We start from the raw sequence: 23550 nt of genomic DNA, 5'->3' as shown, positions 1-23550 counted from the left end.
GGCTTCAAAAAACACCTTCAAAAGTTTTAGACCAATCAATCTACTAGGTGATTTGTTGACATTTCAGCCTCATTTTTCATAAGGACAACTTTGCCTTTTATGATAATTAAGTTTTCTCTTCCATCTATGTAATCATGTGATCGATAATGTGATAGATCATGTACATTACTCACGTTATATCAACGGTTTTTAAAAAAGACATTCAAAAACAGACTTCATACAATGTCCGCAACCAACAGAAATTCATGAACGACAAGAAATGTTTTGTGTGTGTGTGTAATGAATCAAGATTTATTAATAAAATCTTCTATATGCATATAAGTGCATAATTCACAGAGAAAAGGGTAAATCCTTATTCACATAACACAATAAGTCAAACCCTGCATCATTCTAGAGTTATCTCGCTTTGAACTAGGACTCTTATGATCGACTTTATTTAAATCCCCATTCGTTATAAGACAGGTGCTGGCCGACATTCCCCCGTAACCCTGTCTCTTAATCCTCCACGAATAATCCCCATAACAATGTCTCGTGGTTACCTGGACAGGTGAATTTGTCCCAGGTAAAAAAGGACAATCAACAATGCTGATAAATTAACATTGCTCAATGAATTAATAAAGTCGGTTTCTTCGTACTTTAACAATTAATGTATTTATTTATCTTTCTAAAAATAGGCGCGCTTTTAATTTAAACCTCGTCCGTGAAAGTACGTATTTTCATTCAAAACTTTCCTAATACAGAAGAGGTATTGAAAATCCATTTAAAATGATTGAACATATATCGCCGATCGAGCGAGCACGGGCCAATAATAAAGAGATTCTTCGGTCATAACATCCTGTGTACGTTCACGAGACCCGGGACACGGATTATTTCCTCAGCTAATCGAATGTGTCGATTATCATAAATTCCGCTGTGAAAGGTATGTTGATGAAATTGACCCATTATTTTAATTTCAATATCAATATTCATACCCGGTGATTTTACATACATGTAATGATAGATTTCCATCCAACAGTTTTGTTTAAGTAGCACAATAAAACTAATCGGATTTTAAACTACACGTTAAATTAGACTTTCTAAGTGTTTGACATTTTCCTCTGAGAGAGAGAGAGAGAGAGAGAGAGAGAGAGAGAGAGAGAGAGAGAGAGAGTATGGGGGTATTGGGTTGGGAGAAAATGGGGGTGGAAATGGGATATAAAAAAAGAAAAAGAAAACGGGCTTCTTTGGGCCTCACTTAAAAGGTAAATAAATTGGCCGATGTAGAACTGTTTACCTGTCGTCTTTCTGTTTTTGTTTGTACATGTATGTATGTAAATGTATAAATTAAATATACAGATCAAGTTACATTTAAGCGCCCCCTCCCTTTTTCAAAGCCCGACACTGGCTATGTCAGCCTTTAAATCTCTCTCTCTCTCTCTTTCTCTGTGTACATGTACCGTTAGATGGGCTATGAGAGTGCATGCATTTATACTAACCTAACGGCCAGATAGCGAGACCCATCACCCTGATTCATCTATCGATCGGTAAAAGGACTTGTTTCTAATGTCTTCCGTGGTCCTCACTTAGAGATTGCATTACTTGTGTTTTGACTGGATTCTTAAAAAACAATATTCAAATTTGAACCGAACTTTGAAGGTCTGTTATAATTTTTTCTCCAATATTTTCCTTGCGTAATCTCTCTCTCTCTCTCTCTCTCTCTCTCTCTCTCTCTCTCTCTCTCTCTCATCGTCTTCATAACATAATTGACAGCTTTGTAAGGGAATCGGAGTCTGTTCCTATAATTAATGTTTAAAGATTAACAGGAAGGAATATACAAAACATCAATGCAGTTGTATTTGCTTGCCATATCATCACGTTTATCATATTGAGCTTGGCTTTTTTAACAAAATCTAATTATAAAATGAAAATCAAATAGCTATTATTGGTATTTATCAAAATAACTCCATTTTGTGTAAACATGTTCAAGGGTGTGTGTTTGAATAGGCCTAACCATTATATGGCATTAGCATTGATTCTGTTGTTTTGTTCCGCTGGTTATTTGAGAGAGAGAAAGAGAGAGAGAGAGAGAGAGTCCAATATAACCATTAACATTATTAACAAGTATAAAAGGGGAAAAAGCTTTCATTGTAGAAAGAATTCTTTAAACATGCGCGCATCACTTGCGAAGTGAAGAAATTGTTATTGGCGATGAAACTTTTAATGTTCACAGGTAACAAGCCATCGATAAAAGGGCCGTTCATAAAGGTTTCATAGTTTCAATTTCCCGAACAAATTGCCATTTTCCATATCCAATGGCTCGTATAATCATCTTCCAAATATATCATACATTTCTCGCAGCGAGGCGGTAATCTGTGTACTTGTAGTGGGGGTAACAGGGAGAAAGTCAATCGCAATTTGGTCCCTATCAGCCATCATTTTGCGGTTGCTAGGTAGAGGTAAACAATAGGTAGACCTGACGAGTTTAGTGCCTGTATCAACCTGAATTTATATTTGTTTTATATTACCACGGGAAATTTACACATAGCATCAATATATCGCATTTTAGATGTTTTTCATAGATTATGTATTTTTCTTTATTTTTTTCGATAGTGTTTGGAGACTTTTTTTTAATGAGAGAGAAAGGATATATAAAGATTCAAACAACAATACAGAACCCAAGCCCAACCCGAATTAATAGTTTCATCCCATAATTAAACGCATTCCTAAAATTCATCTTTTAAACTTTTTCGATAAAGTATTTATCCCCAATTCTACAAGCATTCATTCCATTAATAATAGTAAAATCAAGACAAGCTCACTTATGATTTTATTCTCCTTTTTTGCAAAAAAAATATTGAGTATAACCATAACAGAAAAGTGAGCTTGCCCAAGTATAATGGTACCAGAACCAAGCGTTATAATTATACGAAATCTGATGAACTCATAACTTCCGGAGACCTATAACTGCTTGTATTTTGCTTGTCCGCAAAGAATAAGAACGTTTACCTCACCCTAATTTCCTGTAAGCTCTAAAGCTCTATCATCAAGAGAGCTAGATGGTTGCGGCCATTTTTAGACATTGTTAATCTCCTAAAGAAAAGAGCAGTGTAAAAAAAATAGCAAAATATGAAAAATGTCCAAACTGAAATATCTATATTATTTTCTTTACTAAATGTAAGTTTATAAAAATAAAGGAAGATCTCATGGTTAGTTTTTTGACCACCCAGCATCCCTACCCCCCCCCCCCCCCAAAACAAAAAGATTATCTGGTTTGCTGTAAATTTTTATTATTTATCAACAAACGTTACAGTTAAATGGACCACGACCCATGTTCACCCGATCGCACCTCACCCAAAAAACTTAACACAACAGTATCTGGTCCTATAACCATCCTGTTCTGTTCCCGCGAGGAATTAATAAACAGACGCGATATGTCAGGCAATGCTGGAAAAATTCAATATAGATCTCAAAACCAACTCTCATTTCATGCAAATAGATTGTAACAATCTATGTTTCGCATCAGCAATTTTTTTTTCACAGGGTCGCGTTTCTCCAATTTCATTTAAATATTTTATTGGAAAAAAATGCTAGCATTATCTTCGAGTTCATTCCATGCCTTTTGGCTTTTCAGCACAATCTTTTTCCTGTAGAATGACATATTCAGGTATATAGGAAGATCGATGAATGCAGAGAGATGTGAGTGTATTATTTCAAAACAATTCATTACAGTACTTTAAAAAAAATGACAGCAAAACCTGCATATACCGACACTGTAATATTTCGCTTCCCTTCTACTTTGACTTCAGTTGACTTCGCGAGGACCTGCTTATTCTGATTCAAACGTTTTCTTCGATAAAAGTAACGGGTTTGATAGATAAGCTAAGTGTCTTTTTCTTCCTGAAAAATAAGACACGACTTGAACCCCTCCCCCCTTCCCATACACGTGACCCTTTATACATAGATAGAAAACTTCAACATTTCCTAAGAATAATTTACAGCATTCCAAACCCAAAATCCCAAAATTCAACTCCAGTCTATTGGTCATTATACATTTCCTTTTAAACGTGTTTTTGAAGAGAAATTTATAGAAGATTACTGAGAATACTTCTGTAATCGTAAAAAAAAAAGAGAGAGAAAAAGTTGTATATCATTTTGCTCTGTGCAGTTCGTCATCTTTATCAAGACTTTGCGTGTTCTTGAAAAGGGAGTAAATCTCGACACGTTTGGTCTGATTTTTTTAAGAGTGAAAAAGACAGTTATTGTTTACAGTTGATTTGTCCTTATTTTATCCAGGAACGGAGAATAAACCCGGACGATGCCCAGCGAACGGAAGCACGGGGGTCATGGGGGTCACGGGGGTCACGGTCGCCATGACCACGGCGGAGGTCACGGTTCAACGAAAACAAGTAAACGTCCATCTTCCTCTGCTAAAAAACGAACGGCGCCTGCAGAAGATAAAGAGGAAGAAGTGATAGCATCCGTGCAGTCAGTAAACGAGATTAACGGTAATTCTCGCGAGAGCGGGGGAAATGACATCACAGATATGGAGGAAGTGACAAATGGACTCAAAGCGGAAGAAAGTACATCAGAAGCAGAGGACACTGCAAAAAGAGACGAAGACGATGCAAAACCGGAAGTGACGATAACAGAACCGGAAGACAGTGCAAATGAAGACAGGGAACTCTGGGCGGAGAAATCGAGAGAAGATGACGGATTCAACATCCGATCGTTTAACGACAACATTCTGGAGTTTACGGAAATCTTTGATTCTGATCGCTATAAGAATGTGGACGAGGATTACCCGGTGGAGGATCTAATAGGCGTGGTGGCGCAGATCTCAAACACCATCGAGGAATTCAAACAGCAGACGCAGAACAGTCAGCAGCAGCTCGAGGGGCTACGAATGAAAATGAAGCAAGTCAAGGAAAACATCCAATTCAGTGTATCCCGAAAGGCTTTCGATATCAGAACAGGTAAGAAATCTTTAATGTTATGAACCACAAACTTGAAATCACGAATTACCTAACGCAGTTGCGTTTTCCACAAAACGCAAAATTTTAATAAAGTCGGAATTCAGTGATGCTTCAAAGAGATATGTTTAACTGACCACATATAACATATTTCATTATGATTGTGATAATGATATAATAGTATTGTCATGTGTTTGGTCATTTTTGAGGGTGATATTTTTGTCTTATGGCCCGAGTGGTCCCATTCATTCAATTACCCCCAAACAAATATCGCCCAAATATTGACAATGTTCTCAGTACAAATATTGGAGTACTTCTCCCAGTCATATAGAACAGTCGGTTTAATATTCTCTAATTGAATGTATGCGTTCCAACCAGCTTACAACAATAACTAAACAAATATTCGCGAAATTTGACAGGTTGGCAAACACATTCGATGATTTGATTTTTTGCTTTCGATTTGTTTGTTTGAGTAGTACCCTATAAAAAAAAGCTTAGGTCTTTCTATGTGGTTTGATTTTGTTTACTAATAAGCAATTCAACTTGATTGAAATGAAGCATTTTAATATCAGAGTGCTCGTAATTTGAGATAACCATTGAATATTTTGTACTTACTCTCCAGCTTGGGTTTTAGCAATCATTAAATTTTAATTTCAAAATTTTTAAAGATAAAATATTCGTGTCTGGTTTTAATTTAATTTTTTTTCCAATTCAGAAACAAATATACAAGTTGCCGTCAGTTTCATCTTCGAATTAGCCTTTAAGTAACTACCACTTGTGTACTTTAAGTATTTCCTCATTTTAAAATGTTTAAACCATATACTATAGTATATCCTCTTAAATTGACGATTCCTCTGCTTTTTCACTCTTTCCATCCCAAACCCCCACCCCTACCCCAACCCCACCCCACCCCCACCCTACAACGCCATTAAAAAGCGTCTAAGAAACGACTCTTCATGTGGGCCCATTTTCTCAGATCGCTTGTTTACTAGTACGGTGTATATATATGTAGACCCTTACCCAGCGACAGTTCTGTTGGACCTGTTCCTGCTGAGTCCCGCTGTTAAATCGGGTCAGTAAATCGTGTCGTCCTTACAACCAGAAGATCACGGGCTGTTTACCTATCTCAACACAACATGATAGGGGGGAGATCGCGTCCTCGGGTAGTCTTAGAGGCCTCTAGTGGTGTTTACAAAGATATTGAAAATCGTTCTCCAGAGTCAAAGTGTTTGTTTGAAGGTCGCTTTAATGGAAGATAACAGGAATGCAGAGCAGTTGATTGCCAGTATTGAAAAAACAGTGTCAAACTAATGGAGGGTAGATTAACCCAAACCCCCAGCTCTATTAGAAAACGCACGGCTCCTCAAAAATAGAACCAAAACCAAAATAAATAAATAGAACTGAACTGAACTAATAGAAGGTATAGATTAACCAAAACCCCCAGCTCTATTAGCAAAAGCCCGGCTCCTCAAAAATAGAACCAAAAATAAATGAATAAATAGAACTGAATTTTATTTTTAAAATTGAAAAAGTTTAGTTCAATAAATAGAATTTGTATCTGACATTATAATAATCATCGCGCTCACGTTAATATAATGATTGTTATACCCAATATTGTTATGGTTGCATCATCATCATCATCATCATCATCATCATCATCATCATCATCATGTTCTTCTTCTTCTGTGATGACGTCAACAACTTCTTAATAAACGCTTCTTCTGTGATGACGTCAACAAATTCTTAATTAACGCCGTTTAAATCTATTGTCGTAAGACAACACAGATAAACATAGCCCCTTTTGGCGAAAAATACGGGTTGTATGTTTACCTGTCAACAGGTAAATTGTTGAGGGACAGTTTAGGGTGTGGTCCTTGGCGAGAAATCAAGAATTGTTTTGTAAACATGTCAATATTAGACTCGATGAAACACAAAAAGACGCAGTTCATTAAGCAAAAAAAATAAAAAATACATCATTATCTTTCATGTAAAAATTAATGGAGTGTTTTTTCTTTACTTTAAAAGTGATTGAAGACTGTTTTTTTCTTAACCTTTTCTAGTCGAACGTGTTTCTTTTTCTTTTCAAACATTGTATTATTATGAATCCTAGGTTTATATAAAACGAAAGGTGATCGAATGATAAATCAAAACTGTTGCTCTTATTTTGAAATATAGATTTTTAAAGTCACTGAGAAACATAAAATTACTAAAATGTTATTTTTTGTTTGTTTGCCATTTCTATCATATCAATAGAGTGTATGAATTCACATTTAAACTTTTATATATCAATTGGCAATTTTAACTTTATTTATGAGCAATAAGTGATTTCTGTTCTGGAACAGCACAGGAAAATAATAAGCCATCCATTTTCACTTGAACAGAGAAGCAGGCTTTTGATGTTAGTAAAGGTTCCACCCCATAAACTACAAAGTTGATTTGTTTCGAGGAGACGTGCGGAAATATTCGCGTTTAAAAGATAGGGAAATTTCAGTGATGGCGTTGTAATTTCAACTCATCCATTAACTCAAGAAAAACAGTCAATTTAGGCTTTTAAACAAGCACCAGCATATTTAAATATTTCAAGTGTTCTCTCTCACATTCTAAATGATCAAAGATGTATTTGCCCCAGTTTACGTCTGTTGTTACGTGTGTGAGGGATAATTTAATATCGGTCAGTTGGCCTTTGCTAAATATTTGTTCGGCGTTCAGCTTTAACGTTTGACGGGACTTGTTCTAATTTTATACACCCGTCTTGATATCGATACACGTTTTTCTGTGGATTTTTCTTTTTTTAAAAAGAGTATTGATTTATAAAAAAAAAATCTCGTAATTGTAAGTAGTCATTATTTATTTATTTATTTTCCTTTTTTTTGGGGGGGGGGGTCTTAATTTTGCAAAGTAACAAACATCGGTATATATAGAATACCATTTTTTTCCTTTGTAGAAATATGAATAATTAATTGATTTGTTTTTGGCCGCGATGTTAACTGATGCATTTGTGAAAAATTTATAAAAGTTTTGAATCCGTAGTTGTTTATTCTTCTCACTCCGTCATTTTATATTTGCATAAAGGACAATTAATTGTGTCAAATTTAAACATACTAATATACAGATTGATATGTTGCTTTTGTAGCAAGTCATTGTACATGTGATATCGACAAAAAAGCTGAGAGAAGACTAGTACAAACTATATTTTTCACCAATTGAATACAATAAATTTTGTTTTATAATTTAGTTATTCATTTACTTATTCATTTTGTAAATTGACACCCTCGATTTACGTTTTTTTTTTTTTGTCTTTAGTTCATCACAATTCAGTAGGAAATCATTTTTGTCGTATCTGCACATTAAACAAACAAAATGGATTTTAAAAAATATTATTTCTTAAACAAAGTATTTATTTGAAATTAATAAAAGATCATTTGATGCATTTTCAAGCTTAGATTTTTTTTACTTATCTTTATGGTTGTTTCCAAACTTGAAATTTTAATCGTTTGCCGCTTTAGACCGTCATCCGAAACTAATATATATATATATATATAAGAAACCAACAAGATCTCAGGAAACATTCCATTTATATATATGATTAAATCTTAATCAATATGAAGTTTACTTTAGATGAAAGGGTACAGTTAGTTGGCGTTCCGGGGAATTTTAAGATCTTGCGCGATCCGACTTAATCCTAGTTCCACGTCGATCTACCCTGTCGAACTCATAATGTGACATGCGCAGATGTAGAGGGAAATTCAAATTTGGAAAATTCAAATTTATTAAATTCTTAAATAAAGTAAGATACCAAAATTAGACACCGGACGGGCAAAATGTTTCTGGATCCGCCCATAAAGTCTCTTTAGATTTCTATACAACAAAAATCTAGCAAAATATCTTATTGTTATATAATTATATACATTGTTTTATCTTATATATTTTCAGATGATGACCTGCAAAGCGTCGAAGAACGAGAGTTGACCGAAAAACTAGCTAAACTGAATGCAGAAATTGCGAAAGCCAACTCTGATCTGTCCGAGGCACTGAAATTATCCGCTGAAACCGAAAGCACAGCCGTCCGTGCTCAGATAGCAGCGGAAAGGGCAAAGGAAGAGGCGAAACGAATAGAGGAAGAGGTAGAGTTGCGCGCGCAACAGGAAGAGAGGAGAAAACGCGAAGAGGCAAAAAAGATGGAGGAGTTGCGAAAGCAACAGGAAGAGGAAGCTCGTAAACAAGAAGAAGAGAAAAGAGCGAAAGAAGCCGAATGGAAGCGGCGGGAAACAGCTGGGACGGAGAAAGCCGCAGTTTGGGAAAACTGGCCTGCACACGAGTAAGGGATCTTTTAAAGGGTGTTATATACTCTGGATCTTCTGTACCTTTGTTCTGAGAGAGAGAGAGAGAGAGAGAGAGAGAGAGAGAGAGACAGAGAGACAGAGAGAGAGAGACAGACAGACAGACAGACAGACAGACAGACAGACAGACAGATTTAACGATATTACATAACAAATTGAAATTAGAATACCAACATAAGCGTTCTCTATAATTTAATATTTTTAAATGAGGTGTATTATAATATGAAATGAAGTTCTTATATATACATTTAAATTGTGGTTTTAATTATTGTACATACATTGTAATACATTTCAGCATTTTACAAGAAGATTTTAAAAATACAACAGGATTGTTGTAAATTCTTATTTCTGATTTCAATGTGTTTTTAAAACACGTGATTTAAATAGAACTTTCTCTAATTTCAGTTGATATTTTTTTTAAATTTATTCAATATAATTTCAGAATGCAACTATCGGGTAGCAGCGATCTTGCTTGCATTATTCGCGGCAAACCTAACAGCTTTGATGAGTCATCAGTCACGTGCAAAGAAATTGACCAATTAGATATCGACCTGATATACGGGCCTCAAGAAGAACTGATGGGCAGCATCATTCAACTGGCTCCTACGTCAGAGAACATTAAGTTACAGGTTAATATAATAATATTATCTAGAAATTTTCTTGAACGTGGCTGTGTGATCAACAACTTATTGTCGAGACAACAACTGATAAACTAAAAATATTACATTCTCACTTGCATTCTGATAGACAGTTGATGTGTTAAACAATTCTGTTTATTTACCAAACTCTTCTATGTTTGGAGGCTCAAAAATATTCAATATGGTCATGGCCTACTTGCTTCATTAATTAAAAAATCTTGTTTCAAAAGATTAAAAAGTTAAATTCAACGTGACCCCATTTTAAGCTTTCATTTTCTTCAGTCCTCAAACCATAGAAATGTAAGTTTCAAATTCAGCAAAAATTTAATTTCAGCAATATCAATTTTAAATCTTATTCAAACACTTTTTTAAATGATAATGTAAGATTAACCTTTCTATGCATCCCAAAATCTGCCAACATACAATGTGTTAAAGGAAGAACATTTGAAGTATTTAAAGTAACATAAATATAAAAAAGTTTTACAAATATATATATATATATATATATATATATATATATATATATATATATATATATATATATATATATATATATATATTCATTATTAGCATTTAGCAGAAGAAGTCACTCATAAAATAAAAAACGAACATCCGGCTTAAAACTTAGACTCTATTCTAATCGTTATCGTTGATTTTTTTTTTTTTGGATTTTTTTTTTTTGCCCCATCAGAGATTATTTTTTTTTCAAGTATTTCCTGCAGGATTAAAACAAAACTTCAACAGAGTTATTTACACTGGGACTGTAGCCTCTTAAGATGTTTTATGGGGACTCTCCAAATCTTTTGTTTTTTTATCCCCTACTGCTAGAAACGGGTCATATGCGGCCACTCGGCGTTATTTCTGACTCTCAAGAGCAGGGACATATATTTGTATTGTTAAAATGTCGTTAGAGAAGCCCTCACTTGAGTTTGCTGTAAATCTTTATAAAACGAATTTACCCCTTTTAAGAGGCATAATTTAGAACGCTCTGAGAAATGTCCGCATAGAGTGGTTACATGCTATATAGAGACGGATTTTAAAGGCTAGAATAGGCTTCATCCTTATCGTTCATAACGATGTCACGATATGGCACCAAATAATTTGGATGCAATTTGGTTTTGTTAATTTTTCGTACGTTTTGTAAGCAATACAAGTTAGTTCAATCCAAACCGTAATTATTTCAAATCAAATTTTATTTAAAGGACTACAATGTATATATGGTTTGAGCCTAAAATGGCCCCCTTAAATGAACATTGTCATTTTACTGTAATTCTTTGTTTTATTTGTACAAATATACATTTGAAGTTTTTTCATAATTTAAAGTTTTGATAAAACAAAAAAGATGGAACAAAAATGGACGTCAAAAATATCAACAAATATGTCTATCTATAAACTCTTAAAACTATATTAAACGCATTTATAGTTTAAAGAATACCGAAATAACGAAATAATAGGGATTTGTCCAGACTTTATTACTTTATCTGACTTTCAGAGAATGTTGAAGTACAACGTATACATGTAACTACATGTACATTGTAATATATAATTATATGTAAAATATATATGTTACGTGAACTAAAATGCGTTCAGATTTTACGCGCCTGTCCATTTTCCCAGTTAATAGTTCATCATTCTTTAATTTATATCGTTTATTTCAGAGTCCCATTTACGTGGCTATTCCTTTCACAATTTCCCGAGCGAGCGGTCATTCCCGAGAGGCCTTTGTAAAGGCGGACATTAAAGGAGAGTGGCGAGAGATTCCGAGTACGGAAGTGACGTATGACAACCATAAGGTGTATATTCAACGTTTCCAATTTTTATTTTAATTTAAGTTTCACGGTTTACCTTTTATACCTTAGATAAAATGGGGGGGGGGGTAAATAAATATTTTATTCTTTATTTTTGTTTTTGTTTTTTTTGGTGGTTTTTTTTTGGGGGGGGGGGTGTTCCACAAAATGAAAAAAACCCAAGAGTTTCAGTATCATTTTAAGTCAGATTTTACTATCTTTAACTCAAAGCATTTTACTTTAATGGTCAATCGCGTGATAAAAATTTCGCGCTTTCTGCGCTGTGTATTGTGCATAATTTACAGAAAATTGTTTCAATGTTGTAAAACGTAAAAGCAGAGAAAAAATTCAGGTGCATAGTATATAATAATTTTGTTTTGAAAAAGTTCCTAACAATGAAATGTGCCTTTAGAGAAAGAAAATCTCTGAATAAACTTCAGGTCCATATTTCATAGTAGAGACGGAATGCTCTGTTATTTTAGTTTAAATTTATTGCTTAATAGAGCTGTTAAACTCTCAGCACGTTAAAATGGGTCGCGATTTTCGTGCAAAGGGGAAAAACTCTATTGTTCTTTAAGTAGCGAGTTCTGTTTCAATTAAGAAAAAAATTAAAATAAATGATCGAAATCAAGTAGTTTTCATCAAGTACCCCCCCCCCCCCCCCCCCCCGGAAAAAAAGAATCGTAATGAGATGAATACCGATTCAAATACAGTTCTATAATGTCCCTTGGGAAATACTGAGTATTCACTTTAAATGTTATTGTTGATGTAGGATGACATTAACTTCCTGGGAATATTACCCGCCACAACATTTCCCAAATTATGTGACTTTTTTTTTCTTCTGACATATTGATCTTTTGACATCACCCTTTAAGCAAACGCTATGATTTATCACTAACCTTTTTTTTCTTATTTCACTATATTCATGAACAGTTCATGTATTTTTATATAGGATTTGAAATTCGTCCAAGTGGAAATTAAAGATTTTCTGACACTAGCAGTGATGACACGACTGAAGAGAGATTACGTCACGTTTTCCAAGCGACCGTCCAAACTGACGTCATCGTGTGACCACCGAATCACAGTAACGGTTGCCAGGGACACATTCTACAGAAAAGAACACATCTTACTTCAGGCAAGAGACCATATGTCTGCTTAATTTGAAAAAGAAGTGCTGAGGGGTAACATAATGCATAACATACTATTGATTGTAACGACAAGAAATAAATGCCATGATCTAAGCAAGAAAAACAGAATCAATGTTATGGAGGGGGGGGGGGGGGGGGCTTTTATTAAACAATTTTTTTTCAGCCAATTAAGAAGTGCGTTCCAAAGAAAATAAATTATATTTAAATGTATCTGAAATGTAACAAAACATAATGTTATATTCATACAAGCCTTTATCCTCACTCTTTTTCTCAGAAAGTACAAAAAAGTATCCCCCGGATAAATGAAAAGAGCCCCCCCCCCCCTTCACAACCCGCCTTATTCTACTTTTAAAAAGAGTATACTAAACTACATGCTTTTAAAGAACTGATAAAATGGAGATTTATATACATAGAAAATGAACAACAAACAATTCTTGATCCATAGAAAATCCCATCACTGCAACCCCCTGAATGATAGCTATTGATACCAGTGAATATTTGGCTTGCATTTTTAAACATGTCGATATTATTGTCATTGTTCTCTTTTCAAGAAGAACTCGATGTTGCATCGCAAGCTGGGATGCTTTACAGAAACAGAATACACCAATCAATGATTTATTTAATGTATTTTGACATCTACTATGAAAGAGTCTTCCTTACAGAAAAATCATTACCGCAAATATGACTTTTGTTTTCTATTGATCTGTGTTAAATAAAATATTCTAGTGAAAAGATGGATGGTCTTTCTAGAAATTGAATTGTTCTACATGCATCAAATATTTATATAAGTATGTGAAATCCATAAACTCAAAATATTTTTTTTTTTTTTTTTTTTTTTTTTTTTTTTTTTTTTTTTTGTAATGAATTTATTAATTTCATACAAGAACAGTTATATCATAATGACAAAGCATGAAAGTTTTCAAAAAATGTTAAATGGCCTAAATTGAAAAAACTTGTCTCAGAGAGAGAGAGAGAGAGAGAGAGAGAGAGAGAGAGAGAGAGAGAGAGAGAGAGAATTATGTAAATAAATGTTGCCATATTTCCCATCTGTTATTAAATTCATTCATTTTATTTTCCACACCTGCAGTGTATTTTATTGCCTTAATATATGATTCGATCTCATGTAGTACTCCAAGGACTGATAAGTTACTTTTAAAGCATCTGCTTCTGTATATGTATTGCTTAACTAGCAAAAATATAACATTGCTCTGTCTAATATTTTCTTTAGTTTTGTATTCTCCAAACATGAAAGTATCTTGATTCAGTTCAATATCTATATTCTTTATTTGACAAAAGTTTATGAAGTTATTAAGAAGCTGCTGTACAGTTGGGCAATTCCACATTAGGTGGCAAATTGTTTCCTCTTCACTATGACATAGATTACATAATTTTGAATCAACTTTCCCAATTTTAAACATAATACTATTTGTTGTTAAAATATTATGATTGATGCGATATTGTAGCCATTGTAACTTAGCACTATTGGTAGTAAAAAATGGGATAGAATATATCTTTTTCCATTGTAAGTCAGTAATTTCAAAGATTTTCCCCCACTTTTCCTGTGCACCTGGCTTGACTTCTGATCTATTTAATACATCATACATAGCTTTTGATCCTTTTCTTGTTGTGACAAAAATCTGGATATTTATCGGAATAAAAGGTTTATCTAAACATACATCTCTGTATATATTACACTTTCTCATATCAGATATTATAGCCTGCTTGATTCCTAAAAAAGTTACATAGTTTGTTTTTATATTAAACTTCAATTTTAGTGTATCTAAAGATATAAAATTCCCCCGTTCATTCAGTAGGTCGTTGACATATATGATATTATTTTTATACCAAGATCTGTAAAAAACTGTTTCTTTCCCTATTTTAAATCTTTTATTATGCCACAAAGGCTGGCTAATATATTCTTTCCAATTACTAATTTGGTTTTTATCTTGAATGTCCTTGAACGCCATAAAAACATCTTTCCAAAAATCATTTTTAATATTCTCTTTTAGGCCAACTAAGTATTCAGTTCCTGTGCTTAATAAAAGTTCGATATCTACTATGTTTTGTAACAAGGTTTTCCACTTTGAATTGTTATTAAAAAGAATTCTTCTTATCCATGTAGATTTTAATCCTTTTATATAATTTTCTAAGTCAAGCATTTTCAGCCCTCCATGAGAATATTTTTGTGTAACAATCTTTCTTTTTACTTTATCAACATCAGAGTTCCATAGAAATCTAAAAATAATGCTATTTAGTTCTTTCATTAGTATAGGTTGCGGGTTTGGTAAAGTTATAAATAAGTGGTTAAGTTGAGATATGATTAGAGATTTTATAAGAGTTATTCTTCCAATTGGTGTTAAGTTACGCTTTTTCCATTGTTCTATTATACTTTTTATTTTTACCAGTTTTTTGTCATAATTCAATTTATTTATTCTTGTTAAGTCCACATCATAGTGAATGCCCAAAAGTTTAAAGTTTGATGTCCATTCGAAATTAATTTCTGTACAGATTTTGTCTTCTGAATATTTTTTACTTCCTATCCATACAATCTGGGTTTTTGCATTATTCATTTTAAGCCCTGACATGATATAAAACTTCTCCAACTCTTCCATTGTTGCATTTAATGACTTTTCTGATCCATCCAGAATTATAACTGTATCATCAGCATACTGTGATATTATATATTCATTATCGTTTATTTTTATACCTTTAATATCTTTGTTATGTTTTATATTTATTGACAATATTTCAGCACATAGCAAAAAAATGTATGGAGAAATAGGGTCTCCTTGTCTGCAGCCTCTTTCTAAATTAAAAAAATTAGATAAGATGCCTGCTTGAGTTACACATGACACAGACTTATTTTGAAAAGTTTTAACCCAATTTGAAATTGACGGGCCAAAATTGAAGTAGGATAGGACTTTATAAATGAATTTCCAAGACACCGAGTCAAAGGCTTTTTCAAAATCAATCATAGCTAGGACTCCAGGAATATTACTTATTTCAGTGTAGTTCATTAAATCATATATTAATCTCGTATTTTCGCCAATATATCTGCCTGAAATGAAACCCGATTGGTCTGAACTTATTATTTTGTTTAAAGTGTTTTTAATCCTTCTAGCTATACATCCTGATCCAATTTTATAAACTGTATTAAGTAGAGTTATAGGTCTCCAATTTGCAATGTTAAATTTACTTTTACCCTCTTTTGGTACACATGTTATTATCCCCTGTTTCTGTGTTGATGATAATTCTCCAATTTCATAACCCCAGTTTAAAGATCTTATAATGAAATATCCTAACTTGTTCCAAAACATTTTAAAAAATTCAGCTGTAAAGCCATCACTTCCAGGGCTTTTGTTATTTGACATGTTTTTTAATATTGTTAATGCTTCATCATATGTAATTTTTCCCTCTAATTTTTCACGTTCTGAGTCATTTAATTTCATAACATCTGTGAAAGTTATTCTATTCAAATCAAATTCCGCTGTATCTACATTTGTTTTTGCATTATATAAATTTTTATAGAAAATTGCTACTTCTTTTAAAATGTGTTCCTGTTTATTAATTTCTACATGTACATTGTTGTCCTGTTTTATAAGCTTAGGTATAATTTTATTTACATAATGTCTGTTTTCCAAATTTAAAAAGTAACTGGTAGGTTTTTCGCCTTCGCTTAGCCATTTCGCTCGTGATCTAACTAAATTTCCCATTTGCTTATGCTTTCTTATGTTTTCTAGTTCTTGTTTTTTTTCATATATTATATCTAACTCAAAATATTGTTTATACGATACATGTATTTTACAAGCGCGGATCTAGAGTAGGTTCGGGGGGGGGGGGGGGGGTCCGAAACCTCTTGACAATAATTAACATCAAATTCCAAAAAAAGTAAAATTACCAAATATGATCCTTGGCCACCCCCCCCCTTTTAGACAAACAAAATTATCCTTCGTTACCACCCCATCCCCCAGGAAAAATTTCTGGATCCGCGCATGCGATTGATTAGGTACTCGGTATATTTTTTGAAATATACGACCAACGTTATCTTATGTAAGTCGGTGCTCTGTCTTTAGGTACAGCCGGTGGACTCGGCAACAGTACACGATCTCCAGTCCAAAAACGGGAACTGTAAACACCTGCTGGCCTCCAGTCCCATCCTACAGACGCAGTGGGAGTCCCACGAGTTCCACAAACCCATAGTGGTACTTCTCTCTCTCTCTCTCTCTCTCTCATCCCTCTCTCTCCTCTCTCTCCTCTCTCTCTCTCTCTCCTCTCTCTCTCTCTCTCTGTGAGCTAAGCTGAACTGAACATTAATATAGATCTTTTATTAGGTATTAAAAAAAACAATAAAAGTTGAATGTTTTCAATGCATTTTTTGAAGTTGTATTTTGTATTTAGAAGACCTACATATTTTGATTTTGACCATATTTTACTATACAGAAATCCGCGTTATGTGACCTATGTCCTCCCTCGTGTTACTCAAATCTCGTTTTCTCGCCAGATAACGTTACCACTGTCCCCCGAACCCCGCAAAGGCGCGAAAAATCGCCCAGATGAGGAAACTGAAAGAGGAGAAGATGAAGAATCCGCAGAAGATCAACCCCCTCCCACTGGACGTTAGAGAGAAGGAGGAAAACCAGGGAAAGCAGAACAAGACCAAACCTAAAAAGAAGACGCTCCAAGAACAGCTGGCGGAAATCAATGCGCCACCGGAAGAAGAGAAACCGAAACCGACCAAGTGGTACATGGGGGACTACGCCCACAACGACGGTATGTTGTCTGGTGGGGGGGGGGGGGGGGGCGGGGTAGTAGGGTAGTGAATGGGGGAGTGTATGTTGTTTTGTGGGGGAGGCGGGGGTAGTAGGGGGAGTCAATGGGGGAGGGTACGTGTGATTTAGGCAACCAAAAGCATGGTACATTGGCGATAATGTTGGTATGTTATCGGGATAGGGGATGTTGAGGGGTGTTGGTGGATGTTTAAGCGACCAAGTGGTACATCGACGTTTGGAGGGGGGGGGGGGGTAGGGCACGCTTTCAACGACGGTAAATGTCGGGGTAGGAAGTTGAGGAGCGGGTTCACGAAATCAATAATGCACATAAACAAGTATGCTTTGTACAATTCATGATTTCGCAATTACGTTAAATACTGACAACTTTGAGACTTAGACTTTTAATGAAGTAATTAGTTGTGTATTGTTGTCTAGCTTTTAAAGCAGCTGTTCTTTGAAAAATAGTTTGAATAGTTTGTAAATTAATATAGTAATGAACATATCTCTGTTAATTCGACATCAAACGCAGAAATTACTTTTTTTATAATATAATATCTAACAGATGACGAAAACGATAATCTGTATCTGGTGGCGCGGACCGGAACAGGAAAATGGTTTGTCGTGCCGGAAGTGGACATCGCGCAAGTCAAGTTGGATCTGCTGCAGTTTACTATCGAAAAACCTTTAGAGCAGTAAGTAACTGGCCGCTGAGTACCCTATTATACCTGGTACTACCATGCATACATTGCAGTATGCTGTTACCTTCTAATTCTCTTCGTATCATGTAGAAAACTATAGGTTCTTTATTCGTTCTTAGCAGGAGCACTTTTTTTATCTTGGTTACACGTTTACATGTATGTATGCCCCCCCCCCCCCCCCCCCCCCCCCCCCCCCGCCAAGAAAAAATAATTAAATGTTGATTTCTTTCCTATAGTAAAAGAATGCGTATACAGGGATTGATTTACTTTAATTCGATCTGATAGCTTTGATAGGACGCATTATCTATAATTTAAAACACAGATTCCCCACCCACCCACCCATCCCAGCTTCTTTGTTACGTGCAGAGATAACCCTAAAGAAATCAAATACTCCAAAAGAAAACTTTAAAACATCATAAATAAAGTACTTTTAGGGCTTAGTTTTTTTCTTCAAAATGAAAATTTATTAAATGTGGATTAGGTATGTCAAACAGTCGCCTGACTGGATCCATTGTTTTTCCAGGTTCATGGTCCTACGTGTTCGAACCAACACAGAAGAGGAACTGCTTCCGTTCATGTCGTCCGCCATCTTTGAATTGCTACAAAAACGATATGTTCAAGTTGTAATCAAACAGAGGTATTACATAATAAGATACATTTAATGTCAAATAAAGAATATACATGTGTTTGGAGAAAACCCATAATAAAAAGAAAATTTACAAAAAAAATGAACAAAAAAATCAACTCTGTAAAATATTTTTCCCTCATGCATTATCTACTTTGTTTAATCTGTCATTTAGATCTGATAATCCGTTTGACACACGGCTCGAAGTAGCTCCCGTCAGCCGAATCAACAAAGTAATCAAGCATTTGAACGAAGACGGATTTGAAGACGGACCGGATCCGAGTCAGATAGTAGGCGTTTGCGAAGGGGACATCATCGAAATCAACTTCCGGGGCAATATTCAAAATAACTCTAGCGTGAAATGTCCGAAATTTGTGTACAATTCTAATCTTCCTTCGTCCACCGAGTTTTTCCTGTCGGAGGTGGACCAGTACCTACAGCGGAATTTCCACGTGTTCCGGGGAGTAGTGGAAGTTTACAGGGTCCAGTACGTGGTTCCGGACAAAAAGACGGTGGCCCGGAAAGAGTCCGTGCTCGATGAGAACTCTTTTTGTGTGCGGAAGGAGAAAAAGAAGATTCTGATATGTGAAATTCCTATCACTATACCCAAGGTATTCATGACCTCACTCAGGAATGGGCATATAGTTATAAAGAGTTCGGTTACTAATGCGTGTGCCGCTTTGGGGTGGGGTGTTTGTGGGAGGTGATGGGGATTGTGATGTTTCTATTTGCCATGTAAAGAATAGTAGTAGTGGTAACTAACTCTACATGCAATGGGAAAATTGTAAGCGCATCTGGCATAAACGGTACTGCAGAAAGACATTAACTGATTTTTGTAATTTTTTATTATGACATCATAGAAATCACTGGCTTGCGATGGAGATTTGTTGATGTTCTCGTTTAAAGAGATTTTTTTTTTCTAATTAATTACGAGAGAGAGAGAGAGAGAGAGAGAGAGAGAGAGAGATATCAAAGAGAGAGAGAGATCATAGAGAGAGAGAAATACAAAGAGAAAAAAAGAGAGAGAGATATAAAGATGTCCCCTCGTTTAACTCATTAACAATATATTTGCAGTATCACGTGGAACCTGCACCTTTGCCTGTCCAAGCACCGGTTGTCATTCGGAACGATTCGGACCCCGTTAACGACGACTTAATGCGCCATCTAGCGGCAGACATGGGTGACGAATGGCGGAAAGTGGCGATGACTCTAAATATCAGCAGGGCGCGGATCCAGGCAATTCTCAGAAACACGCAGATAGGCGAGTCAACGGAGGAAGACGCGCGCTATCAGATGTTGATCACATGGTTGAAGAAAATGCCGAAATCCATTGATAAGGTGGGATAAAACAGAATAAACGGCGTAAGATAAAGGCTCTCCTCCGTCTAAAAGATTCCCTCTACTGTAAAATCAGTAAGGCCTGCAACTTTGGCTATTTTTGTCCTTTGTATCTTTATACCGGAAGTGGTCAAAGTTTGCGTTATCCAATATTAAAACAAAACAAGTATGTATGGATATCAATACCTTTATCTAGGAATGTAAACCTTTCGGACGTTAAAATATAAATATCAACTGAGGCGGACGTCAGTCACTTCCGGTCAAGATCAGGAGCATACACTGAGGAGTTGCAAGACTTACCGATTTCATAGCGAGGGGGTGAATTTTTTATACGCATTTTTTTATTGGTAGCGCCAATGGTGTAAGGGTTGTATGATATAGAGATATCTATTTTATTTGTTCATAAAACTAGTGTTTAGGCCTTTTTGCGAGCTGTCCCGGATGGTTGAATCCACACTTACTAAAGGTTATGTCCCTTGGCCGCCATTCTTTGTAGTGTAGGGTTTGTATCTTAGTCACAATTCATTTGACAAAAGAAGCCCCCCCCCGTCTGAAGCTTATATTGACCACCCCAGGATAGGGCAGTGCTATCCAAATATTAAAGGAAATAATTAAAACATTTAGTTAAAAATTCCATCGCAGGACGCCAAAATGTTTGAAGTGTTCGACCTTTTAACCTTTAGGTTGACTCTGCAATGGAAAATATATTCCAATTCTTCTTTGCAAAGTGTTAATTTGTCTATAAAACAATTGACATAAATTACTATAATTTTATTAATTTTCAATTGTTAACGGGCCAATTGAAACTTTAAAATAACATACCCCCTCCCTTCGCTTATAAAGAAAGAAATGGTCGAATTTCTAAGTAATGACCATACTTTAATCGATGTGAGTTTTTTATTACCCCTTTTCACCTCTAAGACGATATTTCTTTGACGAAATTTCTAAGCTTGCAGCTTGTCTACAAATATGTCATTAGGCCAAAAAAAAAAATATGTGTGTTTCCGGTTTCCCGACCGATCCTATTTTTTATGCGCCGACCCTAACACTTTTTATTCCAAATCCAGATTACCAACCGTAATTGGTTTAAACAATAAAGTCTTACAAATCAGAGTTCAAAAAACGCTTGTAACTATTCAATAGAAAACACCACTTATCAAAGCGTTTTAAAGATTTCTAAGTGCAGATTGACAGTATGGATGAAAGTTATCCTTGGTTATTTTAGCTAAATTATCAATGCAATAAATAGTTTCAAAGGGCAGTGATGTGTTAAAAATTAATTTAAAGATGTACAAGAAAAAAGCAGAGGCAAAGTTTTTTTTTTATGTTTCTGGGTGTGGATCAGACTGCAGACATCGTAAGTCTTTAATTCTATAAACATATGATAAATATGATTTTAAAATGCTGCAGTTCAATTGCAAATGAAATTTTTAAAATAAGTCTTAAACCATTAATTATGTAGGTATTCATTTTTTTTTTTGGAATTATTGAAAAGATTTAATTCTAAGGCTCTCGTCTGATCAACCAGAATTTCCTCTGTTTCTGAATTCAACACTTACAGTTACGATATTAATGTTTACTGTTATGTCAGTTGACTAGGAAAATAGAACTAATAACCAATTTATGATATATTTGTGGTAATGAGTATTATACTCTGTTAATTTATAGTGGCTGTCATATTTATATTTTCTATTTACATGAAAATAAAATCAGACTTCGTATACATTCCAAATAAACCTTAGATTTATTAAGAAAGCTTTAATTCTGCAACAGTTGCCTCTATCCACGATTGCTTCACCTGTAAAATACATTTTCTTATTGTATAGAAAAATCATATGCTGGGAAAGGGGAAAACTTAAAAGCTCATTTAAAAAAAAAAAAAAAAAAAAAAAAAAAAGCCGACCTACCTACCCTATTTTAAAATTTGATGAAATAGGAAACACACATATTTTTTTTTTTGGCCTTATGCCATTGCTAGAACTTATTCGTTGATAAAGGGATTAACATGAAATGTGCACATGGGATACATTTTTTACTGGATTTTCTTTTGATAATTTAGGTTACAGTTTTGACCAATGCATTTATGAAGAATGGCCGACCTGATTTGGCAGAGCAAGTCCGCATCAAAGACGAGGCATTTAAACGGAATTGAAGAAATCGCAATAAAAGTCGGATCGGAGTCGGTTAAAGTAACTTCGTTAAAAATTAATGCCAATATTTGCACCAAACGGAGGTTTATGCATGCTGTGATAATTTTCATAATGTATCTTCATTGTATGTGTTTTATATTATTACACAACATATTAAGCTCGAAATAAGTGATCCTTCTTAATTTAGATTCTACACACATATATTGATGCAAGAAGGATTCATGTGTAGAAAAAATAGCACAATGTTTATATAGAAACAACCTACATATACATGTATAGAACAATGCATGTGAGAAAATGTGCTTAATAATACACTTTACCATGTATATTATTTAACACATCTTCTGATTTTTAATGTGATATTTCATATTTTACATGTATTTTTTACAAAACATTTGTACTATTTACTATTGGCTTCCTGCAATAAGTTCTTGTTGCCAAGCAATTGTGTTTATTTATTTGTTTGCTTTTTTAAAGAGATGTCCTTGCTATTTTGATAAGAACTATGTATTTAGAACTTGAATTTGTAATAGACAACACAGTATAAGTAATAATTTCTGTAGTTTACCTTGTTAATCAACATCTGCGAGCAATTTCTCGGTAACTTGGGATAAAAATTACGATGGATGAATAATTATCTTTTCAAGTGGGAGTTACCGCTCTTTATCACATAGATAGTGTACCTTAAGACCAGTGTTTACACGTCATTATATGCACTCCTGAGTTATTGAGACCTTATCCATTACAGTTTTGATTATAATGGTCGTATGTGTTGTCTGCAAATGAATCGCTTCCTTAATTATCCAGTAGACGTGAGTAAAATGCTGTTATAGCAACGGATTCGTGTAATTTATCACACATGAAAACAGTTGCGTCATCATTAAATTATTTGACATTGTTATTTATTGTCATGCACTGAATTAAATAAAGAGTCTAGATTCTAAAAAAAAATATTTCTTGAGTTCTTCCTTTTTCTTTCACTCCGAAATACACTAAATAAAACAATGCTTATTATTAGTTACTAGACATTACTTGACATTGCATATGATATTGGACATTTAAGAAATAGATACACCGTATTGTTGACATTTACATAACCAAGCTTTAA

General features: G+C 34.5%; 1 protein-coding gene across 1 annotated transcript; it reads left to right on the top strand.

Annotated features, from left to right (window-relative positions):
• The first annotated feature begins 1441 nt into the window (after positions 1-1441).
• LOC128172547 (death domain-containing protein 1-like) lies at positions 1442-23395 on the top strand. Its single transcript, XM_052838304.1, is given in 14 exon segments — positions 1442-1635; positions 4273-4952; positions 8883-9267; positions 9732-9918; positions 11586-11720; positions 12667-12849; positions 16936-17064; positions 17364-17375; positions 17377-17632; positions 18194-18323; positions 18853-18966; positions 19130-19565; positions 20029-20292; positions 22352-23395. Coding segments are annotated over 13 exon segments (2982 nt in total). The 5' UTR covers positions 1442-1635; positions 4273-4294; the 3' UTR covers positions 22445-23395.
• Positions 23396-23550: the final 155 nt, after the last annotated feature.

This window comes from Crassostrea angulata, chromosome 2 (genome assembly GCF_025612915.1).
Source record: "Crassostrea angulata isolate pt1a10 chromosome 2, ASM2561291v2, whole genome shotgun sequence".
Lineage (NCBI taxonomy): Eukaryota > Metazoa > Mollusca > Bivalvia > Ostreida > Ostreidae > Magallana > Magallana angulata.
Note: the sequence above shows the minus strand (reverse complement) of the source record. Positions and strands in the feature narration are given on the sequence as shown.